General features: G+C 44.3%; 1 protein-coding gene across 1 annotated transcript; it reads right to left on the reverse strand.

Annotated features, from left to right (window-relative positions):
- Positions 1 to 3,401: 3,401 nt before the first annotated feature.
- GABRE (gamma-aminobutyric acid type A receptor subunit epsilon) lies at positions 3,402 to 22,644 on the reverse strand. Its single transcript, XM_036305900.1, has 9 exons — positions 22,451 to 22,644; positions 18,176 to 18,396; positions 17,683 to 17,750; positions 12,762 to 12,982; positions 11,941 to 12,023; positions 10,452 to 10,589; positions 5,811 to 5,963; positions 5,495 to 5,694; positions 3,402 to 5,215 (listed from the first exon to the last, which is right to left on the reverse strand). Exons 1-9 carry the CDS (start codon positions 22,504 to 22,506, stop codon positions 4,841 to 4,843), a joined length of 1,515 nt encoding a protein of 504 aa, XP_036161793.1. The 5' UTR covers positions 22,507 to 22,644; the 3' UTR covers positions 3,402 to 4,840.
- Positions 22,645 to 25,685: the final 3,041 nt, after the last annotated feature.

Consider the following 25,685-nt stretch of genomic DNA (forward strand, 5'->3'; position numbering starts at 1 on the left):
AGTACTGATCATCTATCCCTCACCCTGGAACTGCTCTGATGGAAAAATCTCTTTGAATTTGAACAGTGACCTTTAGATACTTGGACATCCTGCTGGATGTCTTCAGTACATTCTTAACATGCTTTCCAAATGAATCAATGAGTACAGTATGATTGGGCCCATAATCTACCAATTTGGGGATGTCACCCTGAAGTTAGAAAGAAGCTTTGTTAGAATACCTGCTGTTTACAGCAGGAGTTTAATGGGGTGTCTTATTTGAAACTGGCCACTGAACACATACACGGATGAATCAGCTTACCTAGGGGGTCAAATTCCAATGCTGCCTTCATAAGTGGTAGATGCAGGAAGACCATGGAAATCACTGTGGAGCAAACATCTATGGAGGCTAAATTCCCCCAAACTTGGAGCCCCCTTGTAGGTGAAAAATGGTTTCTATGTAGACATGCTCATCTTAATTACAAATTTAAAAAATAATTATCTTTCCCCCCACTGTTTCATGTCTGTGTGTCTATACCCCAGGAAAATAATCATTTTTAGTGTACCTGATGGCACCTGTATAGGTGTTCAGGTATGTTCAGTCATGCAGAGGGTAGCAGAAACTCACAAGATTTTGGTCATGCATGAAAAGGAAAGAGATAATTCTCAGCCAACTGAGATTATATAGGTTATCTCAAAGGGAAGTGTAGAAAAGTGTTATTGAGGGAAGATAGCAAACCCACTCAACTGATATTTACAGGATCCTCTGGAAATGAAACATGATCCTGAATTTGAAATCTCCTGTCACATGGTAGTCATTGAAAAAGTTGGGGAATTTAAGGCAAATTTGACCTCAGAAATTCCTCCAAGAAATGAAAGTTATTATTATTGGCATAGAAGCTCTTGTTTTTCCAGCTGCTAGGATTGTTGGAGAATGATAGTTGATGGGTACTCCACACATACACAAGTTTTTGTCCCAAGTTCATACTGGCATTCAGTGACTGGTCAGCCCAAGAGTATACCAGACCAGCCCCTTTTCCCTGATATATAAAAATTCAGAAGGCCCAACCCAATCTTAGAATTCCCCATGTGTTCAGATGAGGCCCTTATTATGAATGCATTGCAAGCCAATCTCTTCTCCCACAGGCATTGACCCTAAGAGGAGTCCCCAGTCAATCCCCTGCATGCTAGTATCAGTCTCAGGGACTGCAGCAGAGAAAAACTAACCAGTGACAGTGTGTTTTTCTATACATTTTTTTTGTTTTTATTATTCATTCTTAAAAGGGACACAATTTTCAATATTTGTATAGCTTCTGGTGTTTTATTTTCCATCCCCAAAATATAAACATTTTCACCTATATTGTCTTATGATTTTCTTTAAAAGTTTGTAAGTCTTTAATTGATCTGTAATTTCAATGTAAAGAGAGAAGTAGAGACAGTCTTTTTATTGTTTTTTTACATGATTAACTAGCTCTCTCTACACTATTTATTTTTAAAATTAATCTTTCCCAAAAACTTTTCTAAAGTATAATCTGCTTTTATTATTTTTTCCAATTTCTACTTAACTCCAAGTTAATACTTAACTCATTTTTCTTCCATTGTGTTTAGTAATTGAAATGCTTAAATTATTAATTTTCTCTAAGTGCAGTGTTAGCTGCATCTGATGTGTTTTAATATTTAGTTTTTTATTAATTTTAGATATTATGCCCCCAATTATGTTTTTAATTGCTTTAGTTTTTGAAATTTATCTTTATTGTTGAGAGTAATACAGATGTCCCCCATCTTTTCCCTCATTGTCCCCTTCCACTGGGCTCCTTCCCGACCTCAGGCCTTCATCACCCTATTGTCTGTGTCCATGGGCTTTGCATATATGCATACAAGTTATTTGGTTAATTTCTCCCAGCCACACTCATCCCTCTGAGACCTGTCCTCTGTTCCATGCTTCCATGTCTCTGGACCTATTTGGCAATTTCTTCATTTAAAAAAATTCTATTGAATTTATTGGGGTGACATTGGTTAATAATTTTTTTTCTTGAGAACTTTTTTCTTTATTGATTAAGGTATTGTATATATGTCTTATCCCCCCATTAGCCCCCCACCCCCTCACTCATGCCCTCACGACTCCTGGTGTCTGTTTCCATTGGTTAGGCTTATATGCATGCATACAAGTCCTTTGATTGATCTTTACCCCTTACCCCCACCCTCCCCTGCCTTCCATCTGAGGTTTGACGGTCTGATCAATGCTTCTCTGTCTCAGGATCTGTTTTTGTTCATCAGTTTATGTTGTTCATTATATTCCACAAATGAGTGAGATAATGTGATATTTATCTTTCTCCATTTCTTCATTTTTAAATTACTGTTTGCATGAGCTTTTTAAAATTGTACAAATGGTGGGAATTTTCTTTGTTCTTAGCTTTATTGCACTGTGACTAAGGTATCCCATTTGTACTAATTCTTTGTTTTAAAATGCATTTAAATATAAGTGCTCACAAATTTGCATGTCTTCATTGCTCAAGAGCCAGGCAAACTTTTGTTTTCTCCCAGCTTCATTGTAATGTAAGTAAAAATGAAGAGCTATTTACCTTCTTCTAAATTATTACTTGTAGGTTGTGGTGGGTTAGGACATCCACAGTAGAACATGTGGAATTCTTATAGGGAAGGTGTTTCAGCATTATTTCACAAACTTTATTGCAAAAATGTTGGCTGTTCAGATGCCATTTGTCTCTTCAGTTCTTGTTATTGTTTCTGCGTTTCCTTAGAGCTGGATGTGTCACAGGATGCTAGGACCAACACTTCCTAATATATCTTTAGAGACATTTCATTTGAAGGATGTATCAACCAAGATCTCCAGGCTTACTCCAAGCCAAAACAGGGTATTGGGATTTCTGGGGTCTCATCCCTCTCCATTACTCAATAGTTGTATGACTGTAGACACTTTTCTCTGTGCCTAGGCATCTCCCTCTTTACATGGTGGGGAAAATGTTCTGAGTTTGATTGTCTGTAGGAGCATTTTAGGTGAGGCTAGAATCATGGGCAAAACAAAATGGACATGGAGAGGTATAAGGCTTCCATGCAGAGGTATAGAAACAAGTAAAAAGATCAATAAAAGGGGCTATCTATTTAGTCTCTCTCTTTCACTCTTGCACTGAGAGCAGGTTCATATGCATGCTTTGTAGGTCTGTAGATCATGGATGGGAGAGTGAAACAGTCAAAAGGTTGGATCATTACTTTAAGATTTTTTTTATTAGTTAAGGTATTATAAATGTGTCTTCATCCCCCTACTTTAAGATTTAAAACCTGAGCTGAGAACAAACTTGAGTGATTGAGAAACCAGTCACACGTTGTATGCTTTGCTGATATATTTATTGATATATTTCCCCTTTTCAGGTGATGGTGACAAAAAGCAGATGGAACCCCTACCCTACCCCCCCCCCAATAAAATACAGACACAGATTTCATTCAGCATATACAAGCATTGGGGCATGTCCAAATTTGACCTCACTGGGTTGTCAGAGCCAGGAGAGGTTGGATCTTGAGGGCAGTCTGAGCACCTGAGGCCCAGGAATTGAGTAGACCAAAGCTGAAGAGAGGCTGCTACTCTGGGCCCTGCCACTGGGGTGCCAGCAGAGGCTATAGAATTGAATCATGGTGAACACAGATGCCTAGCCCTATCATGTAGTCTAGAAAATGACAGTGGGCTCCTGGGTAGTTTCCAGTGAGATCCACAGTCCCATAGAAATCTGTGCCTCAGGGTTCTCATCTGCACAATGGGGATAAGAATCCTGCCCCGAATCTTTCACAGGGCTATAATAAGGCTATAATAGAATAGTTTTTCAAAAGTGTTTTTGCAAAAAGGTAAAGTGCTGTATAAATTTAAGGGAATTTAATTGATTGATTGTGATTGTGAGAGTGCCCCAGGGATAAGAGTGGACTGGCTCATGGATCCAGGGGCCAAGGAAGTGGCAGAACTTCTATGCTGTGCCGTAGAGGGCACCAATCAATGCAAGCAATGACCACTGCAAAGCAGAGTTCCCTTCATTTCTTGACCCTGGGAAGTAACCATGGCCTAGCACCTGGGTTGGGGCTGGGAAAGTCACTGGGGTAGTTACATTAAGAGTCACAGGGGTCAAGGAGGAGGGAGAAGGTGGCATATAAAGCAGGGGGTTATTACTATTATCACACAAAAATATAAACCCACTGTATGAAAGGCATTGAATTGGTAGTGCAGATGAATGATAGAGGCAGGGGTGGGAGAGGGAGGCATCACAGCAGCAGAGGGGGATACTGTCCTAAAGAAGCTCAAGTGTTGGCTCTCCTTTTAAAGGGATAATGTCAAGCTCTATCTGTAGGGAAAGGGTGGGCAGGGAAATAGAACCGATAATATAATAATCTCACCTAAGGATGGAGGATACACACACACCTTATTACACTGCTGACCAGCATCTTAAGGAAGTGTCAGAAACCGGGAAGCAGCTGGTCGGTGCACTTTGAGGCTGAGGCCAGATCTGGGCCTGGAGCACCACAAAGGCAGTATTAGGATTCTTGAAAAAAGCAGTGTTTGTCAACACTGTTGGGAGATAGCTAATATGCTCATACACGGGCATGGTCTTAGGGAGCTGGTCACTGACAGCCTGCAATTTTTAAGCCTGAACATCACCAATGCCCCTTGAGGAATAGAGAGGTGAGCCATTTTACTCTAAATGGGCTGCCATGGGTATTCATTGAATGGGCCGGGGGCGGGGGGGGGGGGATGAAAGACACTTTCTAATTGCTCCTGCTGCTGCTTTCCCCCAACTCCCTTGGTAAGGGGTGTGGGACCTCCTGGGAAACTTGGGAGGCTGCCCCACAGGGTACCAGCTGGTACCTACAAGTTAAAGCAAATAACCCAGTAGAGCACATTGAAAAAGATGAAGGTCACTGGGAAAATAACTCGTGAGTAGTTATCCAGGCGGTAGATGTGGATGAAGAGGCGGCCCTGCTGCCAAAAACTGCCATCACAACTGCGGACCACGCACAAGTACTTGCAGATCCTGCAGCAGCTGCGACGGCGCTGGGTGAGTCTTGGGTTGAGGGACTGCTGAGCTGGGCAAGATGGGCCGTCCTCTTCATCATTCTCTTCCTCAGACTCCTCAAAGTCATACACAAAAACATTTTCCTGCTGCTGTTGGTTGGCATGGGTACCGGGTGGGGTAAGGTCACGGGCACGGGCACGGGCACAGGCACGGGCACGGGTAGGAGGCTGAAATGAACAAGGAAGGGGAAAAAGTAAAGATGAACCCAGCCTCAGGGGTTTCTAGAGATTCTGTCCTTGGCACACTTTTTTTTGCCCCTTCCCCAAATTCCCACCATCACATTAGAAAGTTTATTCAACTCCCCATAACACTTCAGCTTACTCCCCCCCCACACACACACACACTACACAGTGAGCTGGCTACTCATGTGCCATGAATTCTAGTGCCCTTACTTGCATGCTTCAATACTCCCAAACCATGCTACCACGCCCATACCCAGTTCATACATAGCGAAGTCTCGGAGAAGCACGGGGTCTCGTGTGGTTGTGGATCAGGAAGTTAAGCACAGCAAACTCCACCAGAGCAAAAATGCAAAAGAGGAAGCAAATAGCAATGTAGACATCCAAGGCTGTTACATAGGATTCACGTGGGAAATTCTTCTGGGAACAGGAACCCAATGTGGTTATGGTGAGTACAGAGGTGATGCCTGTTAAAGCACAGGAGTGGAGGTAGGCTTAGCTGTGTATCCATATATCACACTGCTGAAAGGATCCCTGAGAAGGCAATTCTGTGCCCAGGTGGATGCCCACCTTACCTACTCACCTAAAGAGGTCCTGGCTGGAGCAGATTCTTTCTTGATCCAAAAGGAAATCCAGGACATGACCGTGGTCATAGAAGAAGGGACATAGTTTTGAACAGCATTAAAGCCAAATCGCCTGCTTACATTGAAGAAAAGCGTGATGACCATGAAATCACCTGGAAAACATAAAAAATACCACTTTATTACAGCAATGACATAAGGGTCTTCCCCAGGCAGGACATGCATATTAAAGGTCCCATTGTTCAGCCCATGGGATCCCTACCACAGTCCTAGGTTAGAGGCATATTATTCCAGTGCCACCTACAGAGAATCAGAAGCCCAGAAAGGAGACACCTTGCAAGAGCCATGGTCAGTTAAGAGCTAAGCCAGGAGAAGAACCTTAATTGCTTCTTTCTCAGTTCATTGTCCCATACCCTACATCTGCCTTTCCAGGATGGCAGAAGAGTCAGATGAAAGTGAAAAATCAGCTAGCTCTCTAGATATTAGGACCACATAGCTAATGTCCAGATGTCTTACTGAGGCCTTTACGTCCACTGAGTTGCCACATCTACTCTGCAGAATCACAGCTTTACACATGCACTACTAGCCCTTACAATATGTATTCTCAGCAAAAGTGCCAAGGGTGGTCTGTGAGGTGGTGGGGGGAAGCACATAATCCATCAGGCCTCCTTCCGTACATTCATATGCTGGTGAAATGCCTTAGTTAGCACTGTTCTAACAATGGCCCCCCAAAATCACTAGCCTAACCCCATACCTCTGGTGGTTCCCTGCTCCAGAAGAGCTATAGAATCAAGTTTACACTATGTACCTGACACCAAAGGCCCACCATGGACTGACTCCAACTAACATCTTACACGCATATGCACACACCACCATACCCTAAGCTAATCCTATTTATTCTCAGATTCCCTGCAATAACTTGCATATTTGTACCAATATTCTAACCCTGGACTCCCTGTTCTTAATCTAGTACCATAACCCAAATTGAGTGTTTTGGAAAAACAAGAATTAGCTGAAAGTGAAATTTTTATTTAGTCCTCTAGATGTCAGGTATGCAGAGTATACACACACAGGCAGCTGAGGTCTTGACATTCATTTGGGCATCATGTCCTTGATGTTGGCTCTCTCCCTAGATCAGCGGTTCTCAACCTGTGGGTCGCGACCCCTTTGGGGGTCGAATGACCCTTTCACAGAGGTCGCCTAAATACGTCCTGCATATCAGATATTTACATTATGATTCATAACAGTAGCAAAATTACAGTTATGAAGTAGCAACGGAAATAATTTTATGGTTGGGGGTCACCACAACATAAGGAACTGTATTAAAGGGTCACAGCATTAGGAAGGTTGAGAACCACTGCCCTAGATGGTTGATGACTTCAATAGGACCTAATGACCACCTACCTCTCCAATTGGTATTTTCTATTGTACCCCTCATGCTGCCCTCTACTATGAAACATTCATCTCAAACACTGCATGCCCACCATGACTCCAGAAATCTCGGGGACTTTTCTGAAGCCAAAACATCCCTTTTCTTTCTCAACATCACATTGGATGTATAATAGCTCAAATGTTGGCTCTTTAGTGAAGCTAAGTTCCAAACTCCCACCTCAGTGATACTATAGAATTCCTTGGCCTTGAAACCCCTTTCAAACCCTTTCAGAGCACCCCGGTGGCTTTGATTCTGCCCATCATTTAAGCCTGGTACATCCTGGAACCTAGCACACGCTCAGCAAGTCTTGCTGCTGCCTCACAATGCCTTGTGAAGCAGACCAGAACACTAACTTGGCCATTTGTCCTCCAATTTTGAAAAGTAGATCACCTTTCCAGTCTAAGTGTGTTGGAGCTGAGTGAGAACAACAGCCTTTCCTACTCACCTTGGCAGCACTGACAATGGACAAGATTTCACAGAATATTCTGGAAAAAGGCAAGGACATGTCTTGGGGTTAGTGGAATGCTTGTGCCCGGACTAGTAGTGTTGGGGATAGAACTCCAGGGTTGCTGCAGGGAGCACTCACACTTGTCTCTGGCCAGAATGTATTTATCAAGTTCCTAGTTCCAATTTATCAAGTTGTCCTGGGGTCTTGACTAAAATTTAGCACAACCCTATTTAGCTACAACCACTCACACAAAAGTTTGTTCAGTGTATACTTATTGCAAGAAGATTTATTATCTTATTGGCTTTTACTATTTTTATTTTATTTATTCCAGCTAAAGACGAACCTTCTTCACTTGTCAACAGAAATTTATATTTGAAGGCTGAGAAAGGATGTTAACACACACCATTTTGCTATTTCTGAGGAATGCAGGAGAATGAGTAAGGGGGAAACAGGATGGAAATACCTAGGGCTAAGGAACCAAAGCCAAAAAAAAAAAAAGGCAGAGGTGTTTTATGCTCTTGTCTTCTTATTTGCTTTGGTCAGACCCCCCAGTTTGTCACTGCACTGTCAGGGGGGCACAATTAAGAAGACTGTGTCCAAAGGACTGAGACTAGAAGGATGAGTGGACCCAAAACTCTGAGTAACAAGGGAAGAAAAAGGAACTAGTGTTCTATAGTCTATACAAGATTATGACCCAGGGCTGCAACCATAATACTGACCCTTTAATCTTGACCTTGTTGGAAAGTGACTGGACTTACTGTAAGCTCAATAATTTTAGGGGGAAAGAATTAGATCCGATGGGTGGAAGTTCCAAAGACTCTAATTTCAGATGAACAGGGAGAGCTTTCTGATGGACGGAATTATCTACAGAAGGAAGAAACTCTCAAGAAAGTGAGGTCCTAAGGCAGGGGTGGGTAAGTGGGTAGGGGGAGATTAACTGGGAAACTTATATGAATATATGCCTAGCCCATGGACACAGACAATAGTGTGGTGAAGGCCTAGGAAGGGTGGGTGCCTGGTGGAGGAGCTCAATGGGGAAAAAACAAAAACTAAGGGGACATCTGTAATACTATCAACAATAAAGACAAATTTTAAAAAAGAAAAGAAAGCAAAGTCCTAATCATAGGTAAAATTCCATCAGAGTCTCAACAGCCACCAGTGAAGGCTGGCTTACTCACTGGAGTCAAGGCTGGACTCTTTGAGAACCTTCTGGCTCTATACCAAAGGTAGCAAGAGTATCAAGCTACCATTGCTTTCTGAACCTTTAGGATCTTAGTACTTAAGTTTGCTACTTATGGAGAGACTGTCCTTGAGGCGACTGGAAGTGGAAGAGTTTGGGATCAGTCCCAAAGATAACTGTGATACTGGAGAAACCATGATTCCAAATCAATTAGTCTCTAGCAGAAGAATAAAAAGCCCTCCTTTTTTTCTCCATAAAAACCCTTATCTCTCCCAGGGAAGACTGGTGCTTACCTATTGCCATTGCTTTAGTGATGATGCTGGCTCTGGGGCTTTGTAGTCACTAGGGTACCATTTTGAAACAATGCACAACCATCTACTAAACGGAACCACTAGTGACTTGAAAGCCCCTGGGCCTTGTCTCCTCTGCCACTTTTGATGATGGGTCCTACCTGTTTGGGGAAACTGAGATGCAGAAAGGCAAGAGGCAGGCCCATGGTTAGCTGACAGAAGATCAAGGATTCCAAGTCAAAAGTAGTAAAACTGCTTACCCAGAATTCCCAAGAAAAAGGAAAGCATTTGTAAAGCAGACCTCTCCCCCTACCTAGTACTGTGCAAGCAAAGCTCTAGCCAGATGAGCATGAGATATCCCTCACCCAGTCACTCAACAAGTAAAGCAAAAGCATATTTCCTGCCTAGCCTCATGGACACAAAGCAAGATGCCTCCCATGTCAAATGGTTGATTTGGTGAATGGCTTCATCCGCATTCTGGAGACGATGAGAGCAGTGCCTCCACTGCCCTGACTTGGCCAGTATGTGTGAAGAGGATTTCCAGGGCTGCTCTGGGAGCAACCCTGAGGAGGTCCCTTGGCTCCTTATTCAGATCACCTAGGAACACAAGCAAAGATGCTCACACCTAATTGGAAGCTGAAATATGAGACCCAGGACCCTCCCATCTGGTCCTTTTAGGAACAAGATCAGAAAACCAGTGGTCACTACATACCCATGTTGAATTTATAATGAAGCCTTTGACAGAAATCTGTGCTTGTCAGAGCTGCTCCTTTAAAATAAATGTTGATGCAGCAGCCATTGTAGCTGCTGAAACTTCCTCTATACTACCCCAGACCTCACTTGGTTGACATTAGAACTCTAGCTTCCATCTCCTGTTAGGAAAGTCTTTGCTTCTCACTCAGCTGGGTTGGATTGGTTCTGGGTATGGAGAACTCACATGAGCTACATTCCTCATAGTCATTCAAGTAGGTCAGTTGTAACAAAGACTTGAAACTGAAGGGTCTGCATGACAAAGCTAGTTGCAAATTCTGACAATACAACTCTATCTACTTACCCTGTGCGGGGCTTGGCAAAGCACTTACTTCTTTGCAGATGAGACTGAGATGTAGTTACAAAGTCTCAGTTTCCTCTGCAAACAGTTGTAAGTGCTTAGCATTAACAAGACAGGAGCCATATTCTACAATATTTCCATGGGATGATTACATAGCATTTGTATGTATGATGGCTACCTCCACTCATCCCTACCACCCTCCTGGGCCTCTGCTTAGCCCTGGTTCCAAAGGGGGCACTTACCATCCATGGTTGAGATAATTTCGGTCTCATTGCTCACTCCTATAAAATCAAACTGTAAGAGCTTCCAGGAATTATTCTCATTGATTTCAAGCTTGAAATCTTTCCACTTGTACATTATCTCATTCTCAGGATAGGAAACTGTAAAGCAATATGGGAAGGAGGGTCATGTGAGACTGGGAAGCCTTATGGAGGTCTCCAGAAGCATGGAGTCTGAACAATGCTTTGGAGTCCTGACTCTGGCCTCACCAGTGTGGCACCTTGCCTCTCTTACCTCATTGTTGAAGTCCATTCAATAAGTGCATTTATTGAGCATTCTTCAGTACCAGGCCTTGTTCTGGAAATACATAGATGAACAAGGCAGGAACCCTGCCCCTTAAGCATTCACATTTTATTGAGTTGGACAGTGAGTATACATCTGTAATTCATAAAATTGTTCTGAGAAACCTCTGCCCTTGGACAGTAGGGAGATAGAGGAGGAAAGATCACTTAGGGATATATCCAGAAAAGACTTCTTAGAGTAGGTGACATTCCCAATAAGTCTTTAAAGTGGAGTCAGTTTTCTCTATATGTATGATACTGAAAGGGTGAGGAGGGTGTTCTATGCACAGAGAGATAAACATATCTTATGTATTAGGAAGTGCTAAAAGTTCAGGATGGATAGCTAACAGATGTTAAATGAAGTATACAAGGGTAGGTATTAGGGGCCAATTTGTGATGGGCCTTGAGGAACATTGAAATGATTTGGAATTGGTACATGAGAGATAAGGAAGGATTTGAAACTAAGAAATGACTTGGTCTAAATGATTCTTCAGCTAGGTCACTCTGGTCATAATATGAAGATAGCCTCTTGACAAGGATACCAGTTATGGGAGGCCAGTGCAGTAATCCAGGCATAATAAAATGAATGAAGGCAGGATTCAAAGCTGTGGCAGTGAAAATGCAGAGGGACAGACAGGATCAATAGCGATTTGGAAGGGACTATCAACACCATGAAATTTATTAGATGTAGCAGGTGAAGAAGAAAGAAGCATCAAAGTTCTTGGCTAGAAGTGGGTGATGATGCCTTTCAATGAGATGGGTGAGAACACAGAAGAAGCACGTTTATTTTTGGGGTAGAGGTTGGGAGTAGACTATATATTTAGTTTTGGACATGTTCAGCTTCAAAGTGAAGATGTTGCAAAAGTCCAAATGGAAGATGAAAAAGACCTATCCAAGTTAGTGACAGTGGAGATGGAACAGAACAGACATACATGAGATACACTTCAGTGGTGGATAACAGACTTGAGATGGAGTGAAAGGGAGAGAAAAGAACCCAACATGAGACCCAGATTGAGCAACACAGTATTGTCAGCAGGAAAGGAGATGAGCATGGATTGGGTGGTCCTTGGCAACCCTGACACCAACTTAGGAGAAATATAAAGGGCAAAGATGAGAAAAAGGAGGATCCCAGTATGACTCTGGGGCCCCAGAAACCTAAGAAGGTACTCACAGCTAGAAAAAGACAGAGGGCAAGAGTGAGAATCCATTGGAAATTTGAGCATGTGGAATGAACATCCAGCATCAATGGTCATCCTGGAAGGGAGAAAGAAGCCTCATTAGGCTGGCTCTGAACACTTACATATACACTCAGCTTGGGCCCGAGGATCACCACCAATGAATGGCAACAGTGGGATTTGAGTCAAAAAGCTCAAAGGAAAGACAAAAAGAGAGGAAGAACAGCTTGGAAGTATCTGGCTACTCTGGTCTCCATCATCAGAAAACTTTAAGGACTGACATAGATGGGCTTTTGTTTCTTGCCCATCTCAGCTTCCAGAAACTGCCAACAGTTTCCCACTCTCTATCACCTCTCCACCCCCTACACCAGCCATTTACAACCTTCCCCTGCCAGGCATTCAGGTACCCAACCTGGTCTTTGCTATCTTTCTGACCACTGTGTTACTGCTCCACCTAGACAATTCCACCACTATGAATGTATCCTTACATCCAGTGCCCTCTCTGGATGGAATTGTCCAGGCAATGCAGTCATACTGATACATTCTATTAGGGGAGCTCTGGACTTGGAGCCTAGTAAATGGGTACCAGTTCCAGCTCTGCCAGAAACTTGGTGTGGCCTTAAGTACCATCTTTCTATTTTGAGGCCTTAGTGTCTATATCTATACATGAGGGGGTTGAGCTCATGGTCTCAGAAAGTTTGGAAAGGCCCTTAGAAGTATCATTGAAGATGAAGCCTCTGTCCATGTTTCTTTGGCAAAAAAGTCTCAAAAGGGGAGGAAGAGTCCCAAGGGATGAGATTCCAGAGGTTTGACATACCTATCTGTGTACAACACCTTGCCATCCTTGTGGATGCGGACCACCTGGCTGTGCATGGTGATCGAATATACACGGATCTTCTTAGAATTCCTAAAAAAGGTGTCTGGGATCCATAACTGGCTCATCATGTTGCCATTCAGAACAAAGCTCTCAAAGCTTCCATTAAAACGGAGGCGTTCATCATACCAGGTCTGGTAGAAAGTGATGTCAATGGAGTACGCCTGGTGGAAAAGATAAAATAAAGCCCATGGCATCCTATGACAAGCTTATCAAGCAGATAGAAACCCACTTAGGTTTGCATAGAGCAGGGATGGGGAACCTTTTTTCTGCCAAAGGCCATTTGAATATTTATAACATCATTGGCAGGCCATACAAAATTATCAACTTAAATATGAGTCTGCTATATTTGGCCAGAACAAATGATTTCTTGGGCGTTTTATGGCCTGTGGGAAGGGTGTTCCCCACCCCTGGCATTAGAGGACAACAGCATGAGTTTGGCTGTAGGAGTTTTCTATTTCCAGGTATTCCAAAAGGAAAGAAATATTCCCAAATGGATAATAGGCTGGGAAGATACATTTCATCTAGAAACAGGCAATAGTGGCTTCATTTCATGGGCTGGACTCATCACATCACCATTCCCTTATAGGACTGTTTTGTACTCCAGCCAGGTCAACACTCTCTCAGCTCCCATTGTTTCATAGCAAACCAAATATCTCAGCTCAAAATCATTTCACAAACACACACAAGGTTGATTATATACAGCAAAGTTTTGTCTTTCAGCTTTTATTTGGGGAACACAGCTTTTAATTAAGCTAAATCCTTCATCCTCCAGAATTACATTAAAAATGAAGTACTTTGTGTCACAAGAGAGATGTCTACTTAGTTGCATGTTTTTTGAATAATTTTTTGTGTTGTTTTTCTTCTTAAACACGAGCACCTATCCTCTGAATGGGTGTGCATGAAGAAGCATGAGTAACCAGAAATTTGTACCACTGGTACTGAAGGGAGAAAAAGCAGGTTGTAATAGAACTGCAAGCAGCTTGAATAATAAGTATCAGAACTAAGCCAAGGTAGAATCCTGAAGGCTAGCTCAACTGCCTTTACTTTACAGGTATGGAAACTGAGGCTCAGAAAGGAAGGAGCCTGTCCAAAGTCACACAAATAGTTAACAACGGCACATTGGCGCTGATGCTCAGAGCACCATTACCATAGCCTTGTCCTGGGAGGAGCTTCACTGATTTCCCTCTCCAGTGTTTATTTCACTTACACCAACAATCCCTTTGGGTACTGAGATCCAATTTCCCTCTGCAGAATACATAGGTCTTTACCCTGAGTTATCCTACATCAGTGAACACCAACCAGCCACTCATAACCCTGGACACCAGTAGAGCCTGCAGTGGGGAAGGTCAAGATAATCCCTACTTGCCTTTGCTGCCTACCCCAAAAGGTGGTGAGAACTGCTGGGATCCAGCCTCCCAGACTGAGAATATTCCATGCAGTAGTCCAGAGAAGCAGAAGCAGACAGAAAAAAGATGACAGAGCCTGGATACCATTCACTTGGATGCCCTCAGCCCTGACCCACCAGGCTCCTCCATCCAGCCCTCACAAGTGGCCTTCAGAGTGTTTCTTCAGTCCCAAGTGGCTGGCAGCTCCAACTTGGTTTGCACAGCCTCATTCGTTCTCAGGCCATATGAAGTGCTTTGTAATAAGGAGAAACCTTCCCCTCCACAATCCATACTGTGCTCTTGCTCAATGTTATCATGTTTCAAATGAGCATTTAATTTATATTTAACAAGCTACCAAATGTAAGTTCACTACACATCAACTAATAGCTAACAGTTCAATTTTCCCTCACTTTGACAAGGAAATTTGAGATATACATCTCTTTTAGCTCAGCTGAAACTCTAGAAATTCAGTGTCAAGGAGTTTGCTTAATTAGAATTGCTTGTGATAATTACCACAGCAAGAAGCAGCCTTAGCAACTGTTGGTGCTGTGATGGGAAGTCATTCCCAGACTGGTCATTGTCTTCTAAGCTCAAGCCAGGAGACTAGCAGAAACATTTTATTTAAATCCATATGCTGTGGGCTCAGATTTCTCTCCCTGGGGACAATTTCTGTCCTCCACATAACATCTGACTGAAGGGTGTTGGAACTCAAAGAACACTCAAACAACAACTTCTACTGTGGGTACTCACAACCTTGCTAAGAGACTCAGTTGCCTCAAACATAAAGTGGGGATTACAGTGGCAGCCTTGCCTTCCATAGAAGATGTCATGAGGATCCAAGTGCAGTGGCTATGTGAGAGCCACAGCAACCATAGGACTCTATAGTGTCACCAGGGAAAAGAAGGCTGGACAAGAACTGGTAACTCCCACAGCTTAAAGAACAATTTGGAACTATGTGAAAGGCCAAACTTCTCAGGAACTTTAATACCACAGAAGCGCTTGGAATCTTCAAGGAACTTGACTAAAGCACCACCTTACTGGCCAAAGAAAATCAAGTTGACTCCTCTTTGGACCAGTTCTGTGTTGGATGTCAGGTTCGATGACTGCTGAGTTATTAGACTGCATCACTTGGGATTGTAAGGTATCAGTGTTTCCTGGCACCTCAGGTAAGGCCAATGCTACCAACATTAATAGGGGCAGAGTAAGAAGAGATGGGGAATTCAGCTGCTTTGTTGCCACAAGGGATCTTACAGATGATAGAAATTGTCTTCCTAAAATTATATCTTACACAAATAGCAAGGAGGTTGTGGCCACAAATTGTCCACTATTTTTCAGGCCACTTTCTCCATCCCTGCACCAATAACCTGAAAGATCCATTTTCTATTAAGAGTAAATAGTGGTCATGATAGTGGGACCACAAGACCTCAACCTCTGGGTCTTGCTCAGAACCCAGTGTTTCTTAGTACATCAACAATTTAAATCAAATTAATTGCTAAATTCACCCATTTAATAGTAAGCACATTGATAATAGCAAAAAGTAAACCTGACATCAAGGGAAGAGAAAATACTTTAAACTGTCTACAGAAACTCAAAAAGATCTGTCTGCTCTCATGCTTCTCTTCTTCCTTCTTATTCCCCAGCATACCATTTTAGTTATTACAGGCCTTTACTTTATCACGGTCATGTGTATTAGATAGGCTCTAAGAAGGCCCTCAAAATCTTCACCTCCTGGTGTTCATGCCCTCATGTAATCCTCTCCACTGGCCTGGGGCTAGACCTAATGAGTTGCTTCTGATGAACAGAATACCACAGAAGCTATGGGATGCCACTCCAAAAATTAGATTACAAGTTCGTGAATATTTTCTCTCATGTTCTTGCTCACTCTGAGGTAAATCAGCCGCATGTTGTGAGCTATATTGTGTAGAGGCCTACATGGCAAGGACTGTGGGAGACTTCCAGCTAACAGCCAGCATGGAATAAATCTGCCAACAAACATGTGAGGGCTTGAAAGTGGATCTTCCCTCAGTTGAGCCTTCAGATGAGATGTCACCCTCAATTGACACCTTATCTGCAGCCTCGTAAGAGACCCTGAAATAGAGGACTCAGCTAAATCATGTCCAGATTCCTAGCCCACATAATCTGTGAACTAATGACTATTTGTTGTTTTAAGATTCTGTGTTTTGGGGTAGTTTGTTACACAGTAATACATAAGTACACCATGCCTCAAGAACCTGGTAGCCAAAACATCATAAGGGGGAATCTCATTCTTCCACTCAGCTTATATAAATATCTTGATCTACCATGAATGTTTACTTATCTCTGAGTGTCTATTTGAAAATCCCATCTCAAAGCCTAGACTCTGAGCTCACCCAATGATGCTTGTAGGATACCAGACACACTAAAACTGTGTCTTGCCTGAGCCAGGCCAAGGCTATGGCTACAATGGAGTTGGTTACCACAGCCTTTCTCATTATCAGGCTGGGTAGATTAAAGTGACTTGTGCAGAATATCTTTCATAATTCAGTTGTTCAGCTAACATATACTGAGTCCTTGACATTAAGAAGCCCATAGTTGAGGCAGCAAGGCAGACATAGAGCACATAATTATATTATAATGAGGTAGGAAGGTCAAGTAAACAACTGGGATATAAGCAAGAAAGATCTGTGTGTTAAAGAAAAGGCTATGGTGTAAGAAGGGAGCAATAAGTAGCTGTGGAGGTCAGGAATAATACCATGAAAATGTTATTTGAGCTAGACCCTGAAGGATAAGGCTCATGACAAAGAGAAAATTGGAGCAGTGGTATATCTTGAACAACAACTCAGAGTCACAAGATAGTTTGTGAACACTCATAGTCTACTGTGAGTAGAGGGGCTAAAAGAGATAAAAACCAGAGTCCTGAGTTGGCTCCAGCCATGGAGGACTTTGACTGCTAGAGTATGGGTTTAAACTTCATGCTTTAAGCAGGGTCAGAATTGTAGGAGACACATGACTCAGGAGGCCAGGTTGGTATGTGGATTGGGGTAGACAGAAAACTTGAATTTTGTGTTCTTCAGGTGGGAGATAATGAAGGCTAACTGGAGACAGAACCTACACTAGAATGATAGCAGTAGAAAAGGAACCAGGGGAAAATTAGAAAAACATTCTTAGAGCAAGAGTTGCTAACTATAGTATTAAGTCCATAAAAATCATTATCAGAATAAAAAAGACATTCCATTGTGGTATTTAAAGTTGCTTTATTATTATTATTTTGAATGAAAGACTGGAAGATGTAGTCAGGATTCTGAAGGTCTTCTTCAGGCAGTGAGGTACTTACTTACCTTTCCTAGCCTCCTTTTCAAGTAAGTGTTTGTTAAAATCTCTCCCCCCAATCTTAAACTTGCATTACAGACACACAGAGCAGAAAAAATAAGTATGTGAAATGCCTCATGGATCAACTCCCTAACTTAGAAGATACTGTATCAAAGCTCAGTACTCACCATGTCTGGGATAGAGATAGGACCAAGGGTGTTGACAGAGAGCTCAACAGTGACCACAGTGGGCTTCTCTGTAAAGGAAGTAGAAGTAGCAGAGGTAAGTTTTCTACAGGGGCATGTGGCAGGGAAGGGTGTGGTCTGAGGGCAGAAAAAGGGAGAAGGATCAGGGTTAGACTAAATGTTTTCAACATCCAATCCTTTTCCTTTCTTTGTTCTTTCATGGCAAGAACCAATTCATAGACTGTAAGAGTTATACATACCTCCAAGATCATATCACCTAGTCCAGTCATCTCATTTTATAGCTGGGAAAACAGGATGAGAGAAGGAAAAAGTCTAGACCAAGGTAAATGGCATTGCTGAGCTCACCTGAGAGGTGAGCAACAGATGTTCCTGCCCACATGTATGGCACCCTCACCAACACCCCAGGCTTATTCTCTATACTTGTGCCCTCAAACTCTCTCCCCTCTGGGAGGAAGAACTATGTTCTACTACTTACCACCAATGCCGGGGCGCAGTTTGTAATCAGAGTTATTGAGGATACTGTCCAGGATTTGAGTGGCTGCTGGCAGTTTGCCAAGGTCACGGCGGGTATCAATAGCAGTGGGCTTTATTTCTTCAGAGGGGAGTTTCTTTTTGGGATACTGGGGCTTGGGGCCATAGACATCATCATGATGAGCACATGCTCCCATCTCTGATTCAACATGAGTTCCTTCAATCCTAGAATACACAAACAAAAAATGAAACTCTGCCCTCCAATCTGTAGAGGCCCCAGTTGGTACCTCTCTGGACAGAAGCAAACCAAAATAATCAGCAACCTAAGGCATAAAGAGTGACTAGCAACAGTAAATTATGAGCCAGTAACAGATTATACTTATTTATTTCTTCTAAATCTTGCAGCTCTTTGGGAATTTTCCATGCTATCACTTTTTTATGATCATTCTTTCTTTTAAAAAATCAATATGAAAACCGAGCTCAATATTTTAAAATATTTTTTTCAATGAAAATGGTGAAGGCACTGGTATATGAGCTCTAGCCAATCAGCTGCAGTTGCTAGGCTTGGTCTCCAGTCTGCCTGACCAGCACCATCCAGGAGCAAATGGGCAGGCAGAGGGCCAGGACGCCTGAGGAATTCTCAGGAAAGCCAGAGAAACCTCTCACAGAGAGGGCTGGAATGCTGTGGGAATAGTCTGCATTTCTTTGCTTTCGTGATACTCATTGCATTGGAGTAGAGGCTGGGGGTTGGAGGAAACTCTAAGCATTGAGAAAAGGCAGGAGTCCTTCACCCAAAGACTGTAATCGAAGAAATAGATGGCCAACAGAAATCCACCCTGAGAGCCACAGCCATGCACCATAGCCAAAAAACTAAGGAGAAGAATAAAAAAAAACAAAAATGTTAAAAGCCACCTGCCAATATATTTATTTAGTCAAGGTTGTGCTATCTTGCTAAGAGGCAGTGAGGAAGGGGGTACCAAGGGTTTTCTAAGGTACTGGTCATGTTCTAGGTCCTAATGTGGGTGTCGATATCAGTGTGGCAATTTTCTGACAACTCATCAGCTGTACACTTATGATTTGAGCACTTTTGTGAATACACGTTCTAATGCAATAAGAAGTTTTGAAAAATAAAAATGCTAATAAAAATAATTTAGGGACCTTATTCAGACCCTGATTTTAACAAGCACTAAAAAACAAAACACAACACACACAAAAAAAATTCTGACAAAATAGGGGTGATCTGAACACTGACTAGATATTTTCTTCGGCATGAAGAAATTATTCTAAAATTTTTGGTGTAATCGTATTTTATTATGTTTTTGAGGGCCTTATGACTAGAAATACATACTAAAATGATTACATATAAAATGATATAATGACTTAGATTTGTTTTAAAATAATTTAAGCTGGAAGTGGAGAGTTTGTTGGGTATAGAGAAAATAAGAGTGGCCATGAGTTGATAATTAATGGGTACAAGGAGATTCACTCTACTGTTCCCTCTACTTTTACATATGTTTGAAAAAATATAATAAAAAGCTTTTTGGTAAGCTATGAGGAAAACTAGAAAGCAGGAGAGTGGTTTCATTTGGGGAGGAGTGGATTGGTGGGGAGGCATGTAGTGAGGGTTGTAGGGGGAGGGGGTGAAAGTGACTGGAATGTTCTATTCCCTGGTCTAGTGGGGGTTACAGTGGCATGTTTACTTTGTGAATATGCACTGAGCTGTTTGATCAGATTTCTATATTTTTATATTTGTATATTATACCTACAAAATTATTTTATTTTTTAAAAAGCCATATTTTATTTTTTTAAAAAGCCATAAACTTGTTTCCTAAAATAAGGGGTTAACAGGGCAGAAGATGTGGACATGGCCTCTGTACTGCAGACCAAGGGACTGCCAATTTGAACAGCAAAATGAGTTTTCCTATACTATTTCAAGCTCTTAAAATGGCTTAACTTGTGTACAGATGTGCCACGTCTATGCCGTTTCTCATGAACAAAGTGGCTAGTTCCCATTGTGGGCCAGGGGAGAACTGGGCTTAGGAAAAAATAGTTTCCATTTCTAAATACCACATCCAGAGATGTCCCCTTTCCCTGAGGTTTTCCCCTAGTCCTCCAAACAGATAATACCAACCACTTTGAGAGGGGAGGAGGGAGAATAGGGGCTTGAGACTCCCTAAAATAAGTGACGTGGCCAGGAATATAGCACAATCAGGATTCACACTGCCAGCCAAGACTATCCAAGAACCTGCAGCAGCCCCTCCCTGATGTCTGAAGCCAAAAACAAAGAATCTGAGGTTTAGGAGGCAAATAAGTCAAAGCCAGGGGTCACCAAAGCCCCCCTGTTCATACACTAGTCAGCAATGAAAATGATATTAGAGGGACTTGATGTTGCTGTACTTCTACAATTATATTTAGCAGTAAACAAACAAAAACACTCTCATCCTGGGATCCTTGGGGTTAAGGAGCTGCTGACAAGGCATGCTTTTCCTCAGCCATTAAACCCATTTTCAGGGCAAGAAAAAACAAAACTTGAAAAACGCTCATGCACTGGACTAGTGGAATTCCATGGGAATTTTCACATCCCTTTTTAGACGTGATGGTCCAAGATGGAGCTGAATTTCTGCAACCCCTGCCCCCACTGAGGCTGTTCATTCAGCTAGCTGGGAGGAGAGAAGGGAATAGGAGAAGGGCCATGGATGGTTTTTTTTCCCCCCAAAATCAGCCCTCTTTTTCACCTTACAAATGGAGAAACTGAGGCTCAGATCGGGGGAGGGCTGTGCCTAAAGTCACACAATTAATTTGAGGCTGAGCCTGGACCAGAGCAAGTATTCCTGGTTTGATGTGGCCCTTGCCAGCATACCCCACTGCACCCTCCCCAGCTCTTTCTTGACGTCATGGGTTGCCATGTTGACAATGTTTGAACATCAGTTACTGCAGCCCTTCCCCCTGGATAGAAAGGTGGTTTCCATCTCAATAGCCCACCCTCCTGGTTGTTTGCCTCCTTATGCCCCCTCCCTCTTTCTTCCCTGCTCCCACCCCTCTTTTGCCCCAGCCAGTCATCACTCAGCTCTCCCAACCAGTCTATTTCACATCTGGATGGATGTGGATAACTGGAAATTCCTAGCACAAATTCAGAAATATTTATCAAGCCTCTGCTGCCCTCACCCCCAAGTGAGGGTACCAGTGAGTCATACAGCCAGCCCCTCCCTCGAGGAACTAAAGCATTCTAAGGTGAGAAAAGAAGCCATCTTCAAGCTCCCCAACACAGATAAGCAAGACACAAGCCCAGTGCCATGGAGAATTCGAGAATGCTGGGCAGTTCAGGAAGCTTAGGAACACCTGACAGTTCACAGTCAGCAAGAAACCCTCTCAAAAATATGAAGCAGTCATCTTCCACCTTAAAAAGCCAGCAACACAGGGAACATTCCTAGCAAAGTGCCAGGGCCAGAAGGTGCGAGGGAAACTGGCTGCTCAAGGGAAACCTGCTGATAGCCTTTAGAAAAGTGAGGAGAGACTGAAATCCAGGACCCAAACCATAGACCTCAGAGAATAACATTCCTTGATCTCTGGCTCCAGTCTGCCCAAGGCCCAGCAGGGTGTGTGTGTGTGTGTGTGTGTGTGTGTGTGTGTGTGTGTGTGTGTGTTTGGGGGGAGGAGGAGGGATAAGAAAGGGAGACTAGCGGTAGAGAGGGTGGGGTGGGTAGCTAGGGTGGGAACCCTGAGACTAAACCAAGGCTAGTGCAGAAGCAAGTAAAGTCAGAGTTCTCTGGCACCATGCTTGGTACTCTAGCGGAGCTCAGAAAAAAAAAAAAAAAGAAGAAGAAGAAGAAAAAAAGATCGAGAAGGCAGACTAGCCAACGCTCAAACACTTTCAGCACAGTTTTGCTTCCCCAGCCCGCGGACATTTTTAGGTGCTATCTTCCCAAAGCCTTCCCCTCCGCCCTCCCCCCCGCCCCGCTCCCAGTTCCATTGCCAAGAAGCGAGAGCCTGCCCTAACTGGTCGCCTCACGGGCGCTCGCCTCTTCCCACGGAAGACTGAGAGAGAGGGCATGCTGGTTTGGAGAGGGAGAGTCCAGCGACAGGAGTGGCGTGAGGACAAGCATCCCGCCTTGGTTCCCAGACGCGCCCTTTCAGGAGCTCCCGTCCGGGAGGAAGCTGTGCGGAGGATGGCTGCACAAGTGCTGGGGACAAGGTGTGCGCGGCTCCCCAGAGCCCGCCTCGCTCCCCGGGAGAGGGAGCTGGGCGGGAAGGGATCCTGGATTCCGGGATGGAGACTCACCTAGACGGCAGGATTATGGGCAAGCCCAGAAGGATCAGGAGAACTTTGGTCAACATCTTGCCAGAGACCGGAGCGACCACCTGTGCGGAGGTCGCTGCGCACGGTCTCGCTGCACCAAGCGCAGTGTGGAGGGTTTTGTTGGGCTCCAACTTTCACTCCTCCCACTCGCGCTGCCTTGGCCCGGCCCCCTGGGCCCCGATGGAAATCTCCGACGACGTGTTTGCTGCGGCAGCAGGGAGGCAGCAGGGAGTGGAGGGGGGCGGTCTGCGAGGGCTGCAGGGGGAGGAGGAGGGAGAGGGGGAGGGAGCCCTGTCGCCTAGGGCCCCGCTCCCCTCTGCCGTCACCACTGCAGCGCAGCCAGACAGCCAGGGGCGGGGGACAGAAGAGGGAGGATGCTGGGGAGCTGGCAATACGCTGGCCCCAAGCAAAAGAAACCAGCGGTCCGAGGCTGCGGCTGCGAAGACAGCCGCAGACTGGGTCGGGCAAGGGCACCATGGGTAGGCTGGGTGGGCTTTTTCTTTTTCCATGACCCCCTCCAGCCCATTGACGCACTGCAGGCTGGAACTATGCCCTCTAGTCCTTGGCTCCGGACCACCACCTGTTGCACCCCATTGTTTTTAAAAGTAGCCTAGCTTCTGATATTTCCCACACCCTCACTCCACACCTTCCAGTCTCTCAGAGCACATCTCCTGGCATCCAAAGGGCAACTAGGTTATTTAGCACCTTCCTTGACACAGGGGAAGGAGGCTTGGGAATTTCCCTAGCAAACTCTGATATGAGCTACTATATGACCAGTTTCCTAGGCCTTTGGGGGACTGAGAGGCCTTTAAAACAGAAGACCAGGCTCAGGCATTCTCTGGAGGACTTTTGCAACCCTCCACAGAGACACTGACACACTAGCTTCTGGTTTAGCCTGGGGGCCTGGGTGTGAGATGGACCACCTGGAGTGGAGGGAACTTGGAAATCTCCTCTGCAAAATGGGCTGGTCAAATCTTTCTGGAGACTTGGCTCTAGGTGATGCCAGAAAAAGTGAGAGGGCACTGGCATTGGGGATGGGGGTCAATGTCCCCATTCAGGGGGGACATCTCAAGAGTCTTAAGTACCCTTGGATTTATTTTTCTTGCCTGGATCCTCATGATTCACTTCAGAGGGGAAAGGATTGCAGAGATTTGACATCAAGCTGATTCCAAACACTAGCAGCATCCTTACCTGTTGCTCTAGAATGGGCTGTGTGCATCCCAGCTAACCTGGTGGCTCATTGGAGAGGCTTTGCTGTATTACACTAGTCTAATACACCCTTTCTATTTCTCACCTCCTTGTCATCTTCACAACACTGAGCACTAACTGCCGGGGTCCAACCCCAGCGGGTCCAGGGGTCCCCAAAGGTGTGGACGGAGTCGGCGAAGAAGGAATGACACGGAGACAACGTTCAGTTGATCAGCAGCCTAGCCAGGATCTCTAGCCAGGATCTCCAGCCAAGTTCTGGTCTGGATCTCCAGAGAGGTTCTGGTTCGGATCTCCAGCCAGGTTCTGTGTCCATGGTCTCTTGCTAGGTTCTCCAGCCAGGTTCTGTCCAGGTTCTCCAGCCAGGTTCAGTTACCAGGGTCTAGTCAGGTTCTCTTGCCAATTTCTGTAGTCAGGTTCAGTCCAGGATCTTTTGCCATGTTCTCTCGCTAGGTTCTGTCTCTAGGTTCTGAGGCCAGTTTCTGTCCAGGAACTTTTGCCATGTTCTCTCCAGCGAAGTTCTTCTGTCTCTGGAGAACGTTCTGTGTAGGTTCTGTGCCTAGGTTCCATCTCTCTTGGTTCTGTCTTCTGAGTTCTGTATTCTAAGTTCTGTGTTCTAAGTTCTGTCTCTTGCTGTTCTTGTTGCATCTGTATTTATACCAGTTGATTCAATCCTATCAATCTCTATTACAAAGGTTAGGGCGTTTCTTATCTTCATTCCAGGGAGTAAAGATTATGTAGCTTAAGCACGATTGTTCCTAGTTAAAGTGATTAATTACCCGCCTGGCACTTAGTTAAGAGGTTTTATTCCCTCCCTAACTTCAGGGGAAAATCCCTACCTGGGGAAACAACCTTTCTCAGAGACCTTGGTTAAAACACATAGTGCCAAGAAGGTGAGCAAACATATTAAGAACAGTATGCCATATATGCCAGGTCCCTTGAAACAGCAAGTATGGACCGGCTCCCGGCAAATTCCCCCTTTTTTATTTTTTAAAAGCGGGCATTAAAAAGAAAACCCCGAAATGCTCTCTTGTATCCATTTTAAGAGTAGGATTGGCGCTTTCCGCTATTACCTGAGTCCTGATCTATCACCCCAGGGAGAGCTTGCCAATCCTGCACTTTTCCGGGGTGGAAAGGCTGCAGTGGGGTTAAGAATAAGGCTCCTTGGGCCTACCTTCTCCCATGCCTCTACATTTACCTTTCGGGCACCTTTCCTTCCTCAGAAAAGCATGGATGTATTTCTTGTATAAAATGTTCCATCTGACTGGGAGTAACCTTAATTCCTCTGCTAGCAAGCATATTTGTTAAAAGATCAATACAGAGTCTTATTTCTTTAGACTCAGTATGGCACATCTACTTAATCTAAAGATCAATACAGAGTCTTCTTTCTTTGGACTCAGTATGGCACATCTTCTCAATCTAAGTTCTGTACTATCCACCTTCTTACCCTACTTATCCTCTATAGGGGGGTCTGAAGTACCCTGGTGGAGTCCTATCCGTCCCGAATGTGAGGGTTCTCAATGGGGGGGGGGCGGGGGGGCTTACCTAGGGGAATCCTGTTCCAGGGGTTCCCAAAGGTGTGGACGGAGTCGGTGAAGACTATCCACCCTCTTCCTACGGTGGAGTCCTTTCCATCCCGAGAGTGGGGCGCTTACCTAGGGGTCCCTGTTCGGGCGCCAGATGCTGGGGTCCAGCCCCATTGGGTCCAGGGGTTCCCCGTAGGTGTGGACGGAGTCGGCGAAGAAGGAATGACACGGAGACAACGTTCAGTTGATCAGCAGCCTAGCCAGGATCTCTAGCCAGGATCTCCAGCCAAGTTCTGGTCTGGATCTCCAGAGAGGTTCTGGTTCGGATCTCCAGCCAGGTTCTGTGTCCATGGTCTCTTGCTAGGTTCTCCAGCCAGGTTCTGTCCAGGTTCTCCAGCCAGGTTCAGTTACCAGGGTCTAGTCAGGTTCTCTTGCCAATTTCTGTAGTCAGGTTCAGTCCAGGATCTTTTGCCATGTTCTCTCGC

The sequence above is a fragment of the Myotis myotis genome, unplaced genomic scaffold (assembly GCF_014108235.1).
Source record: "Myotis myotis isolate mMyoMyo1 unplaced genomic scaffold, mMyoMyo1.p scaffold_m19_p_4, whole genome shotgun sequence".
Classification (NCBI taxonomy): domain Eukaryota; kingdom Metazoa; phylum Chordata; class Mammalia; order Chiroptera; family Vespertilionidae; genus Myotis; species Myotis myotis.